The sequence below is a fragment of the Dipodomys merriami genome, unplaced genomic scaffold (genome assembly GCF_024711535.1).
Source record: "Dipodomys merriami isolate MVZ:Mamm:240054 unplaced genomic scaffold, mDipMer1.0.p SCAF_17, whole genome shotgun sequence".
Lineage (NCBI taxonomy): Eukaryota > Metazoa > Chordata > Mammalia > Rodentia > Heteromyidae > Dipodomys > Dipodomys merriami.
In genome coordinates this window covers 17,555,075-17,569,500 of record NW_027203048.1, presented here as the reverse complement: position 1 = coordinate 17,569,500, position 14,426 = coordinate 17,555,075, and the positions used below count along the sequence as shown (strand labels likewise).

General features: G+C 38.7%; 1 protein-coding gene across 4 annotated transcripts; it reads right to left on the bottom strand.

Moving 5' to 3' along the window:
* Position 1: 1 nt before the first annotated feature.
* Positions 2-14,392, bottom strand: Ndufaf7 (NADH:ubiquinone oxidoreductase complex assembly factor 7). 4 transcript variants are annotated; one of them, XM_070025390.1, is made up of 10 exons: positions 14,315-14,392; positions 13,881-14,044; positions 10,250-10,330; positions 9,178-9,288; positions 7,874-8,087; positions 7,339-7,397; positions 6,989-7,099; positions 4,699-4,842; positions 3,767-3,940; positions 3-3,510 (listed from the first exon to the last, which is right to left on the bottom strand). In XM_070025390.1, the coding sequence occupies exons 1-10, from the start codon at positions 14,364-14,366 to the stop codon at positions 3,292-3,294; spliced, it is 1,329 nt and encodes a 442-aa protein (XP_069881491.1). In that variant the 5' UTR covers positions 14,367-14,392; the 3' UTR covers positions 3-3,291. The 4 variants fall into 4 exon arrangements, with proteins under 4 accessions (XP_069881492.1, XP_069881495.1, XP_069881491.1 ...); XM_070025391.1 differs by lacking the exon at positions 4,699-4,842 and having other exon boundaries at positions 2-3,510; XM_070025392.1 differs by lacking the exon at positions 7,339-7,397 and having other exon boundaries at positions 8,028-8,087.
* Positions 14,393-14,426: the final 34 nt, after the last annotated feature.

The window sequence follows — 14,426 nt, the reverse complement described above, 5'->3', positions numbered from 1 at the left end:
CTGTATACTAAATTTGAAGTAATTATCTGAAGGGCACTTTAATGAAATTCTTTAATAATTTTAACTTTAAAATTTTCAGTTATTCAACTATAGGAAGTACTAGCAGACTTAGAAAAGTTAAATGCTGAGATCAATTTTCTGGGATTGAAGGTATACTGGACACTTGACTCCATTAGTTATAAAAACGATTACATATTTTGGAAGGCTACTTGTGGGCATTTTCGGCTTTCAAATATTTTCCTAAGCCAGGTGTCAGTGGTTCATACCTGTACTCCTAGATACTGGAGGCTGAGATCTGGGGATCACAGTTAGAAGCCAGCCTGGGCAGGAAAGTCTGTGAGACTCTTATCTCCAATAAATTACCAAAAGGTCTGGAAGTGGACCTGTGGGTCAAGTGATAGAGCACTAGCCTTGAACAAAAGCAGCTCAGAGACAGTGCCCAAACTGGCAAAATAACAACTCTCCTAAGCTGGGCATTAGTGACTCATGGAGGTAAGTCTGGGATCACAGTTTGAAGCTAGCCAGTGTAGAAAAGTCTAAGACTAACCAGCAAACAGCTGGAAATGGACCTTTGGCTCCATATAGAGGGCTAGAGTAGAAAAGCCAAGTAAGAGCTCCAGTATGGGCACCCCCCCAAAAAAATCCTCCCAGCCAAGTGGGGGGGAAGCAAATTTGAAATGAAGTAAAATGGAAAAAGAGCAGCTACAAATGGCTTAGAATGTAAAAAAATAAGACCTCAGTCAGTACAGGGTGTTACTGCTGCAGTCAGTTAAGCAGAAGAAGCAATAAAACTTACCATTTTTTACAAGTTCCAGAGTATTAAGCCATAAGTTTAAGTTGTGGCTAGTACTTTTTATCCCTTAGCTACCTTTATATATTTGTGTTAACTAATAAACACTTCCTCTGAAAGTCTGTATTTTCAATCAGTATTACAAGTTCTGTGAAGTAAAATGAGAACTTAAAATTCTGCATTTATATAAAAATACAGAAAATGAGTTAGTTTCAGAAAGTTATTCCTTCTTATATTTACTTTCGCTGACTTTTAATTTTTTTAATTAATCTCATTTTTACATGCAAAATCAACAAAAAGCATATGGTAAGAAATTCAAATACCAAGAAAGTCTCCACCTACCTTTGTCTTCCAGATTTGGAGATTTTATTATTATTATTTATTGGATATCTTCTCGTGTGTGTGTGATGCATGGGCTTTAACCAAGACAGTCTCTGCACCTACCTTTGTCTTCCAGGTTTGGAGATTTTAATAATTTATATCTAATAAATATATACTATATTACATATAATTATATATAATAATTTAATAATATAAATTATTTATTGGGTGTCTTCCTGTGTGTGTCTCATGCATGGCCTTTAACTCTGGGCCTGGATGCTGTTCCTGGGCTTTTTGTGTGTTCAAGTCTAGCATTCTACCATTTGAGGCATAGCTTCACTTCTGGTTTTTTGGTAGTTACTGGAGATAAAAATCTCACAGACTTTCCTGCCAGCCTGGCTTTGAACTAAAATCTTAAGAGCTCTATCTCCTGATTAGCTAAGATCATAGGCATGAGCCCCTGGCACTTGCAAACAGAAAATAAAGGATCTAGGCAGGCACCAGTAAGTCAAATCCTAGCTACTGAGGAAACTGATTTTCAAAGGATTTTGCTTCAAAGCCAGCCAAGGCAGAAAGTTCCACACGACTCCATCTCCAAAGTAACCGACTGGATGTATATGGCTTAAGTGCTAGAACTCCCCTGAGCAAACAAGCCAAGCAAGCACAAAGCCCTGAGTTTAGAACCCCAACACCATCCAAAAGAAATTCCAAATCTTGATAATACATTAGTTTCTATGAAATGACAAACTGTAGCTTCAACAAAAATAGAATCACAACTGTAGAAACTTTTACATCCTATCATTCTCTTGGTAAGTCTTGTATTTCTGTCAGAATATACTGCTTTAGTTTTACTTTTAAAGTAACATACAGATCAGTCTCATCAAGGTAGAGGCATGGTTCACATGGTAGAGCACCTAGCAAGTATGAGGTTCTCAGTTCAAACCCCATTACTGTTCACCTTCCCCCCCCCCAAAAAAAAAATCCTCTTGGAACTGTCATTGTAGTTTCTATTAAATCATTCAGTGTTCATGTATTTTTTTAAATTTGTCAGTCATGGGGCTTGAACTCAAGGCCTGGGCGCTGTCCCTGAGCTCTTCAGCTCAAGGCTAGTGCTCTACCACTTGTCACAGTGCCACTTCTGGCCTTTTGTTTATGTGGTGCTGAGGAATCAAACCCAGGACCTCATGCATGCATGCTAGGCAAGCACTCTACTGCTGAGCCTCCCCACTTCCCAGTCCCATGTATATTATTTAATAAGGCAAAAACTTTTTTTGTAGGTCATGGGGCTTTATCTCTGGTCCTGAGCACTGTCCCTGAGCTCTTCGGCTCAAGGCAAGTGCTCTACTACTTGAGCCACAGCACCACTACCGGTTTTCTGGTGGTTAACTGGAAATAAGAGTCACACTTTCCTGCCTGGGCTGGCTTTGAACTTTCATCCTCAGATCTCACCTTTGTGAGTACTAGGGTTACAGGTATGAGCCACCAACGCCCAGCCAGCTCTAGCTTTATTAAAGGAAACTCAATTCATAATAATTTAATCATTAAGAATATATATTTGTACCAAGAGTCAGTTACCACATTAAAAACTCTACGGTTTTGACTGTATACTTTATAAAAATGGGCTTTTTTTTTTTTTGGTCTGGTCGTGGGGCCTGAACTCTGGGCCTGGGCACTGTCCCTCAGCTCTTTAGCTCAAGGCTAGCACTCTACCACTTGAGCCACAGCGCCACTTCCAGCTTTTTTCTTTTTGCTTATGTGGTGCTGAGGAATCGAACCCAGGGCCTCAGGCATGCAAGGCAAGCACTCTACCACTGAGCCACCTTTCAGCCCCAAAATGGGCTATTTTTGCCAGGTGCCAATGGTTCATATCTGTAATCCAACCTACTCAGGAGACTTAAGACCTGGAGGATCATGGCAGAATAGTCTGAAAGACTCCAATTAACCAGCAAAAAAGTGTGGCTGGAGGTGGGGCTCAGGTAAAAGAATGCCAGCCATGAGCCAACAAGCCATGTAAGCACAACTGCCCCAAGTTCATGCTCCCATATAGTGGGAAAAGGGGGGACTATTTTTGTTGATTGTGAAGAGTTAAAATACTTTCAACCAGTCACATTATCTTCAGTGTTTGAAGTGTATTCCTTATAGTTTCTTGAGTAGGCTGAGAGGTGAAAAGTCTAGAACTGTCACTGCCAAGTTAGTTCACCAAATCCAGCTACAGGTGATGATGCAGAGGGTTTTGACTGACATGTGCCCATCTGATGACCTCCAACTTGAAGTCTCTGATGAGGTAGCAAGGCAAAGAAGTTAAATCTTTCTCCCATCTTCTTAGGATTCATTAACATATTGTACCCATGAAGTAACTGCTGCCTCACTGATGGCTCATCTGCTTTATCTAAAAGAACCTGTAAAGATAAAGTCTTAGTAAAAAAGCAACTAAAACTCCTAGGTAGATGCAGCAGTATTAATAGCTTGAGTGCTCCAATAAAGCAGTGCTCAAATGAATTTGACCATAACCAAATATTCCCAAGTGCTTTTCTCTTTAATAAGATGTAAGTGGCCCTGGGAGAACAGTTTTAAAACACATACCCATGAACATAAAAATAACACTACCACTACTACAAAATTAAGATATTTAACGATAGTGAAATAAACCAATACCTTCAGTCGGACATCAATGCCCATATTTTTTAAAAATGTTTGTTGTTGTATTGGCCCCAGTGAGGCTGCTTTTCCTTGTGTCATTCTGCGCAAGTAACTGAAATCCACATCAGCTGTTAGGTCTGCTGTTCCAGGGGCAATTAACACGTCATGAAGCTTGTGGCTGCAAAACCCCTTGAACATAAAGAAATGTTTTCTTCTCTTTTGTATGTATTATTGTCAAGATTAAAGAAATGCAATCATAGTAATACATTTTTAAATAGTAATTGTTCCAAATAAAAATAGGGCCAATCTATGGTTTAGCCAGCTGTAGTACCCTTTCTCAAAATGAGATGTCACATGGGAAACCCAACAGAATGGGCAAAACTGGAGTGCATGAAGACATTACCCTTCACTTAAGAGATCAGTCTACCATGTCTACTCAAAACCCCATGAGAATATGTTACTGGACTCCAGACCTGGACAATCTGAATACTGGAAGTGAAACTACTAATCAACATTTTTAACAAACTCTTCTACAATATTAAAGTTAGAATCTCTGGTCTGATGCTAGAAAATAACATAGCATATAAATATATTTCCATTAAAGAGTATTTTAGCAGATTACTCAGAAAGGATGTTTAGAAAGGATGAAGGACTTTAATGAAAGAGCAGAAAAGGTAAGTCAGAGGAAAATCCCTTACATTTATACTATTCAGATGCTTATGAGGAGCTACATAAAGAAGTAATTCAGACCTGGTTCAAAGATGGTTGGACAATGAATTTAGGAGTGAGATAAAGAGCTAATGATAATATAACAACAAGAATTAACATTAATTCTAAGATAATGTAACACAAAAATGCTCACTACTGTGAAGAACAAAGACAAAACAAAGATGTTCAGTGTGTATCAGATTTGGAATTCTTGTATCATGTTCCTGAGTTATACATACTCTGAAAGTGTCTGTCTTTGTTCCATCATGACCATAATCAGCAATTAGTGCAGCACCTCCAGTGAGTGCAATGCGCTGAGAAAGTTCCTGAATAATTACCCCAGCCTCTGGACATACTTCAATGTGATCTCTTGTTTCACCACACTGGTAAGGAATAAATCATATAACATCATTCCAAAAAACGATCTCCTTTAGTATTTTCACAATAAATAACACACACACACACATACACACACACACACACACACACACACACACACGGAATAAATCATATAACATCATTCCAAAAAACAATCTCCTTTAGTATTTTCACAATAAATACACACACACACACACACACACGATCTCCTTGAGGTTTTCAACAGTGAGCATTCTTGAGCCAGTAGTCAAATCCTTCTCAATATGAATATGCTCACTACATTCAACATGTCCCATGCTACCCCTATTACTCAGAACTCCTTGGTTCTTTGAGGCTATCCACCAACCATACACTGTAATTTTTCATAAAAAGGCCTATGTCCTCCCAACCATCCAGATGGCCAATTAAACTAATATTTACCATAAAAGTTCTTTCATATAATAAGTTAAAATCATACAAATATATCCCAGTGGATTGAAAGCATTAGAATAGGATTTGTCTGCCTAGAATAATAACTAGCACTAACAGACAATCTTGTCAAAAGGTCAGATCTCAATATAATGAAATAGGTCCTATTAAGTAAATCATGTTGCCTTCTGTTGGGACCAAAAGTATCCTGATGGTACATACTGTGTCTAGCAGCCTGCAAACTCAGTATCCCTGAGACTCATTACCCAAGATGTTCAACCACTGACTAAAGGCCCACAGAAGTAGTTACTACATAAGTGAACTCACAATATTATCTTACCAACTTTAGTTTATGTGAGGTTTCATTAACAGCAGAGATGATTGAAATTTTGATATTCTTCATTATGTAAGTGTACATAACTTCTCCCTCTTCTCACTCTACAATTACCTGCCTAAGAAATTCTTATTTAAGGTCCAGAAAAGTTATTTTGTTTTTTGCGTTTTTCTCCTGCGTTGCAAAAAAAGGGAATAAAAAGACACTCTGGGGCTGGGAATATGGCCTTCCCTCGCATGCATGAAGCCCTGGGTTCAATTTCTCAGTACCACATAGAAAAAGCCAGAAGTGGTATTGTGGCTCAAGTGGTAGAATGCTAGCCTTGAGCAAAAGAAGTTCAGGAACAGTGCCCAGGCCCTGAGTTCAAGCCCTAGGACTGGCCAAAAAAAGAGACACTCTGGGAAGTACAAGACATTCCTGGTGGTTTTTGTACCTTAAAACTCAAAATAGATGAGCTCTTACGGTCATTCTTTGGGGTGCTAGAAAGTACATTTGTCATTCTGGCAGTCTAGAATCAAATTTTGGTTGTGGTGGAAGTATGGGGGAAAAGCTATGCTGAGCCCAAAGACCACTGATAACAAAATATTAAGTTGTTTTGAAAAAATAGAAAACAAAAAGTAAAACATACTAAGTGCTCATAAGTGTGAACTGATACTTTACTATGGTATGCACTATACTGCCTTCATAGACATGGAACTCTTTCTATAAAACAGACTATATATTTACCATTTGATAACGGGTAACGAGATGGTAGTGCTAAGGACTGCTTATGAACATTCTCTTACAAAACATTAAAATAACACTAGCTGAATTCAGGGGTTCATGTCTGATTCTAGCTACTTATGAGGCTGAGTTTGGGAGAATGGAGGTTCCATACCAAAACATTTTCAAGACTCCCTCTCAACTAATGTGAACCTGTTACCCCAGCTATACAGGAGACAGATCAAGAATGCAATTCCAGGTCAGCCAGGGGAAAAAAAAAAAGATTCCAGCTCAATGGAAGAAGCTAAATGTGATGGTGTACACCTGTCATCCCAGCTACTGAAGGAAGCATAAAATAGGAAGATATGGTCCAGGCCCAAGCAAAAGGTGAGAACTCATCTCAAAATAATCAGTGCAAAAAGAAAGGGGGGCTAGAGCCAATGCTCAGTGATAAAACAATTGCCTAGCAACCACGAGACCTAGAGTTCAAACTCCAATACTACCAAAAAAAGAAAAAAGATGGCAGGCTCAAAAAATTAGTTTAACCCATTCTTTTGATGGTCTTCTACACTTCCACTGTCACTGTCCTTAACAAGGAATCTAACATACCAATTTTTGGAAAGGAAACTGTAATAGTAATGAATAAAACAAGACTTGGCTATTCTATTAGCAATAAGAGAAATTTTACAGGAAAAAAATATTCTTACTTGTATGAAGGCTTCTGCTGGAGTGGCACCAGGTGCCAAGACAAATCTCAGCTTATCAGAAACTTGTGGGTCAATATCAATGAGTACTTCTCTCCATCCGTGTGGTGTTTTCTACACAAAAGTTTCCCAAGTTCTCAAAATTGCCTTTACAAAAAATAACTATTAGCTCTCCCACTATGAATAATATTTCAGAGCACTGAGCTATGATAAATTATTAAAATACAGTCATATCCTTTGAAAATATGTGTACACAGACTTTAACATTATAAGGAAGAAGAACTAGCAGATGTGGAAGACAGGAAAATGAGCTACATGGAACCTGCCCCAAAAATGGAAAACAAAATCAATACCTGAAATTTATGTATAGGAAGAACATCAAAAAATTCGTTTGCAAGATAGAAGCTGTACCCTATTTAAAACAGGGAAACAAGTCTCAGTATTTTAATGCAATTATTTCAACATTAAAAAAGAGAATTCCTGTTTCTTCAATAGTGGAACCTTCTACAACCATCACTACCCAAGAACTATCCCCTTCCTCAAAAAAACTAAGAATATGCAAAAGAACAGTTATTTTTATACTCATTTTCCATATAATGGTGAATGAGTTGAAATACCTGAACTAAACTAAACCTGTTCATCACCTGGCCCAAAAGAAATGCTAACTCAAATTTGTTAGTTGGAAAAGAATATGAATTTCATAATATCAAAGACCAGGAGAGACCCTGTTCAAAAACTAAAAAAGGGCTGGAGGCATGGCTCAAGTGGTAGAGTGGCCTGCCCAATAAGTAGAGACTGAGCTCAAATATCAATACCAATCAAATAATTATAGTCAACTATCACTACCAGGAAGAATTGTGATCAAAATTCTTTCGTTAAGGTAATTACCTTTTGGAACATCCTTCAGATCACGGTACCAGGAAACTGGAATCCCAGACTTGGTCACACCTTTCATATACACAAGGGATTCCGCATCTCTCTCTAATGGTATCTTCTTGTCAGTCAATGTCAGTGCCTGAAACTCACTTAATTTTTGACTCACCTCTACCAGGTGTACTGAAATGTCACAGGTTTTCAGCACAGATCCAAGCTGACTAAACACCTAAATACAGAAAGAAAAAATTATAGACAAATGAAATGTGTTAGGCAGACTATAGGTTTTCTAACCCATTTACCACAAAGATTTTCAGGTTTCCTAGTTTTTTTCCACTTTGGAGAGTGTCTCTGATTTTAATTTCCATTTACCTGATTACTGTTTGGATTTACTCTTAGATGAGCATGTTCATATACTTGGCCTGATTTTTCTATTAAGCTATCTGTTACGTCTTATGTGATTTAAGGAGTTCTTTACATATTCCAACTATTGTTTTCTCTTTTGTTGGTATTACATGTTACAGATAAAGTCTCCCACTCTGGATTAGCACCATAGTGACAATAAAAAACTCCTATTTTTATGAAGTGAAAAACCATTTTTTTTTTTTTTTTTTTTGTCGGTCGTGGGGCTTGAACTCTGGGCCTGAGCGCTGTCCCTCAGCTCTTCAGCTCAAGGCAAGCGCTCTACCACTTGAGCTACAGCGCCACTTCCGGTTTTCTGGTGGTTTATTGGAGATAGAAGTCTCACGGTCTTTCCTGCCCGGGCTGGCTTTGAACCATGATCCTCAGATCTCAGCCTCCTGAGTAGCTAGGATTACAGGCGTGAGCCACCAGCGCCCGGCTGAGAAACCATTCTTACAAAGAACAAATTCTTAATTGTAATTTACTTGAAATTAATCTTTTCTTTTTTGGCTTCTACTTTTTATATAATTTTTTTATATAATTTTAAAAGATGGCCCTGAGTTCAAGCCCTACGACCATACACACATACAAAAATCCTTGAACTAAGCATGGTTACATATGTCTGTAATCCTAGCATTGGGAGGCAGAGGCAAAGCCAGCAAGACATTGTCTCAAAAGAAAACTTTACCTCCTCACAAGATAAATATATTCTTCTATAATGTCTTCTAAACATTTAAAATTTTTAACTTTTACAGACATTATATGATATTACATTATTCTGGCATTTTTAGCTAAGAAAGTAAGATGAAATAGGTAGGACTAAAAGCAAAAAAACACCATGAAATATCCAAATTCAGTAAGTAGTAGTAAGTTTAACCTACATAAATGATACTTAATGATATTCTTTTACTACCTACCCTCAAAATGTCTCCTGTGAGTGTTCCCCGACCTGGGCCCAGTTCTACTAGCTGAAAAGCGGAACTTTTTCCAGAGGATATCCATTCACTAATGAACCATATCCCTACTAGCTGTAATAAGGAAAAAAAACACATATTAAAGTATTGTAAAATGTAAATTACACAATATAAAACTCCACAAAAATAAGTACTTCCTATCAGAATGCAAAATAATAGCAAATAACCATGTGTGTCATTACATACACATGTAGGAATTTCACTAGGAATGTGTCATAACACCATGTAGGAAGCTTAATAATAGGAAAAAATTTACAAGATTATAATAGAACAATTGTAAGGCAGCATCCTCTATAAAACGTTCCATGACCCAGATAAAAGGATATCAATTACAGAAAGGGGCTGGTATGTGAAAGCAAATATAGGGCATATTCAATGCAATTATGTCACTTTCAGTTCTTTGGCTTTATATAATCTCTTAGATATGATTAATGTTCATCAAACCTGGATTCTGCTTCCACTTATATACAATTTTCTATTTCTAAATTATTTAAGGTGCTTTTATGGAAATACATAAACTAAAATTCTGGTGTGTGTGTGTGTCTGTGTGTCTGTGTACTATGGATTAAATTCAGGGCCTCCTGCTTTCACTTTCATTTTTTTGCTCAAGGCTGGAGCTTTCCCACATGAGCCACACCTCCAGAAATGTTGTTTCTTAAAGGAAAATACTATGTTAAATCATGGCTGGGAGCTTTACAGATCCTGATTCCATTCAGTGTTCTTTTTTTACCTTTTCTCTCTCCCTCTTTCCATTCCCATATTTCACCTGGCTCTCCTCTTTTACTTCTATTTTTGATCCTCCTTTTTCCTTCATATTGCTCCACTTCCTCTTCTACGAGGAAGTATAAACTTTTCAAATGTCCTCTCTAGCATTTCCCCTCATAGTCTTGCTAATTCCTCTAAAAGTAAACACTTTTGATGAATTACCGTGTAAAGCACTGTTATAGACTAATAGAACTTGATCAGCTCTCAAATACTTATATTTCTTTCTTTTATCATAAACATTGGGTATTACCTCTCCAAAGATCTGGCTTATTTCAGGTGAAGTAATGAAATCTCCTTTTTCTCCTAGCATATCATGGTGAACATAATATCCCTGATTTAAAGAAAAAAAAAAAGATAAAATGAAGTCAATTTCCAAATAAATCTTTTACAATACCCTTTCAATATTTTCTCCTCTAAGACCAAGACAGTATATTTCCCTCAATTTACAAAATAATGATCCTCTTGCAGAACTGGGGAAAAAATAAACAATGGTTCAACTGTAAAGGCAGGAGCCATGCAACATCATCTTTGTCTTTCCTCACTTCTCCCTGCTCCCACAATACAACCATGGACAATCCTGCCTACCCCCTGCCTAACCCTGCTCTTCAGTCCACCCTACCACTGGTTAATGTTTATTCCTGGAATTACATAGGGCTGTTCATCAGAACTATACCTGTGACAGCTGTACTTTTCTGTGTATTACATCTCAACAGAAAGGTGTTTGCTTCTAAGTAGCTCTGCTTGTCCATGCTACCATGACCACTATGAATTCACATCTTTCTCCCTTTTCATTTCACCCTGGTAATTGTCCTTTCATCTGTCCAAATGCAACTCTTGCTGTCACCCAGCCTTTCAACCTAAAACTAAATTCAGTGCTTACAAAGGAATTCTGTTTCCATCAGAAAGAATGATATTGTACCACTCATAAGGAAATGGAAAGACTCAGAAAAAATTATACTAAGTGAAGTAAGCCAGACCCTAAGAAACAGGTTGCATGGTTTACCTCATTTGTTGTAATTAGAATGTGCCTTTAAATCTATAAGTAAACACACTGGATGGTAACAGAAAAATAAAATACACTTGGACATGATAAAATTATACAGGACTCGTTTATACAGTGAGACCAAAGGAGGATATTCTTAGGCGAGGATCACAAAGGCTCAATGGCTATGTGCATATGATCATATAAAATGATGTTTTTCAAAATGAACTCCAAAAAATGAAAATGAGGTTTGTTATTTTTGCTTTTTGTTTTTCTCCTTTGTTGCTTTTATTTTTTCTGTACCTTTTGTCTTGTATATAAGTGTATCTGTTTGGAGGAGTACCAGGGTAAACAAATGCAGCAGTGATACTAGAGACTATGTTGAAAATTAACTATACAACTTGGGTGGGGTTGGGAAAAACTGGGAGAAAACAAGGGAATAGGTGACACTGTTGAAGAAAAAAATACTCATTACCTGACTTACGTAACAGGAATCCCTCTGTACAATCCTTTTACAATAACAAAAATAAATTCAGTGGTTCTTTTTATGAGCTTTTTTTTTTTTTTTTTTTTTTTTTTTTGTCGGTCGTGGGGCTTGAACTCTGGGCCTGGGCGCTGTCCCTCAGCTCTTCAGCTCAAGGCGAGCACTCTACCACTTGAGCTACAGCGCCACTTCTGGTTTTCTGGTGGTTTATTGGAGATAGGAGTCTCACGGTCTCTCCTGCCCGGGCTTGGCTTTGAACCGCGATCCTCAGATCTCAGCCTCCTGAGTAGCTAGGATTACAGGCGTGAGCCACCAGCGCCCGGCTATGAGCTTATTTTTTATGTCTGTTCTTTACCACAAGGTAAAATGATTTGAGGAAAAGTATATTTTATTTTTATTCAGATCCCAACTTTTAGTATATAGAGTATATTTTATTTTTATTCAGATCCCAAGTTTTAGCACAATACCCAACTTTCAAGACAGACTCAAGAACTTCCTGTTAAGAAAACTTCCTTGCACTTTTCATGTCCTTTATTAAACTACCCAACCCTTAGCAGGTAGACAGGTCTCCTGCTCTATGTATAAAATACATTTCTTCTGACCCTGACTCCATCTGGCCTCTACTTGCTACCTCTCTTTTCTTTGTACTCAAAAGAAAATACCTTTCCTTTCCCTTCTGTGCAATCCTAATTCTTCCACCTATCATGGGGACTGCCATTCATTTTTCAGACAACTCCCATAGGTACTTTTGTTTTCATCTTGTCTCTTCAACTTTTCTCATTAGGCATTAGAAATAAATCCAGTCACTTTCACCTTTACAAAAGAACCTTTTGTTCATTCATAGAACATCCCTTCTAGACTTTAATTTCTGACACATTTAACCTTTTTTGTTATAAACCAACCTAATATAATGAAGCCTACTAAATAGAACTTACGAAAGCACAGAACTTAAAACACAATTTCAAAAGAAGTTGAAAAATTATTTCTCAAGTGTGAAAAAAATTGTGATGTAACATAAGAGACTTCTTTATATTAAGTGAAAAAACAGGCCAATGGTCTAATAATTAATCATGGGCATTTTGAGATATTAATGATCACTGTATTACGATATGTCAATATTGGTGATTTTCACTGATGACAAAGTCACAGGTATCACTGGTATTTATGGTTGTTGCCGATAGTCATAATTAAAGAAATGCTGTATTTCAGTAAGAAAGTAATGAAGATAAATGAGTTATGTTTTTTGTTTTGGCGTTTGTTTTGCAATTCAAGTTCATAAACCTCCAGTTTTTTAGAGAAGACTCTTTAGGTTAAGAAACTCAACACTAAGTTTGTTTTTTGGTCAGTTGTGGGGCTTGAACTCTGGGCCTGGGCATTGTCCCTGAGCTCTTCAGCTGAAGGCTAGCGCTCTACCACTAGAGCCACAACGCTGCTTCCAGTTTTCTGCCCAGGTGCTTTGAACCACAATCCTCAGATCTCAGCCTCCTGAGTAGCTAGGATTACAGGCATGAGCCACCAGTGCCCAGCTTCAACATTAAGTTTTAAAATACCCTCAAGTCTTAATACTGGAAAACCTTTTCCTCTATGTACACTGTCCCTAGTTCCTTGGCTTTAAATACAATTATTACTCTGGGGACAAGTAAATTTATATACATATACCCAATCTTTCTCCTGTCTGAAGATTCCCACTTACCATCTCTACCTAGACATCATAGTGCCCCTCCTCCCCCAAAGTATTAAGTATAGCTCTTCCCCTGTATTCCTGGAAATGTGGCCCTCTGTCCTAATGATAGTAACTGAAGGCACTGCCATTACCCAAATGCTCAAGCTGAAAACCTAGAAATCAATCTCATTTCCTTTTCCTTCACCCTTCCACAACTAAACCATCAGCAGATTCTATAGGTCTAAAACCTATTTCTAAACTACTCACTTCCCATCCCATTTTTACTATCACTCTATTACCTTATAACGTCCCTGTCTTTAGTAACCCACTGGACACAAGTCATTCCACCATATCAACGGCAATAGGCCAAGCCAATCTCAGAAGTCCACCAGGGTCACATTTAACCCAACAAAAGGGGAAAGTTCATAAAAATAAAGAACCACGGGGTTCTATCAAAGGGCTTTGCAGAACAGACAGGAAAATACAATTCAGAAATTATGACAGTCCCTAATCCTGAATAGTAAAGAACTATATAACTACAGTATATACACTTAAACTGCCTTCTGAAGTTACTTCAACACATGGAGCCTTCTATTTATTGGCAGAGCCCCGGGCTTGCTCCAGCCCTGACTAATGGACAGATTAAATCTTCTGTCCCCAGGTGTCTGGGGATCATTCTCTGCACACACCCCTTATGGCTTACGCCACAAATCTTCCAGAGTGAGTCTGATCTTAGGCTCTTCTACCCATACCTTGTCCGGGTTGGTCAACACCTCCTTCATGTACTCGGCCACAGTGATGGGACCGGTAGACTTTATTTTGTACATGAGGTGTCGAAACATTGGTGTCACCCGGTTGCTTTCTGCCGGTTCATTCCCGGAGCTGAAGTACTTCCCTCTCCAAATACAGGGAAAGACTGGAAGAAGAAGAAGAAAAAGCAGAGTAAGCAGCAGCCCCGATTATAAGTCAGAATCTACATCCCGAGAGCTTTCAAGGAAGCTCTGCTAACGCTCAACGGCGCTTCCAGGCCCGGAGGCGCCGGGCGCCCCGCGCGCCGCCCCGGCTGCGGCCGGCCTCCACAGGGCCCGCAGGCCGGAAGCGAGGCCCCGGAGCCTTAAATCCAGAAACTGAGAACGCCAGCCTAGCGGTTCCCACGGCAACCGCGGGTCTGCAGGGAGAGGCTCACGAGCGCGCGCGACGTGACGCAGCGGCCGGGCGACGGGACTCGCCGGGACCATCTTGCCGAACTCCGCCGGGTGGCCAGGCGCCGCCTCCGGGGGCGGGGCCGAGAGGCGACT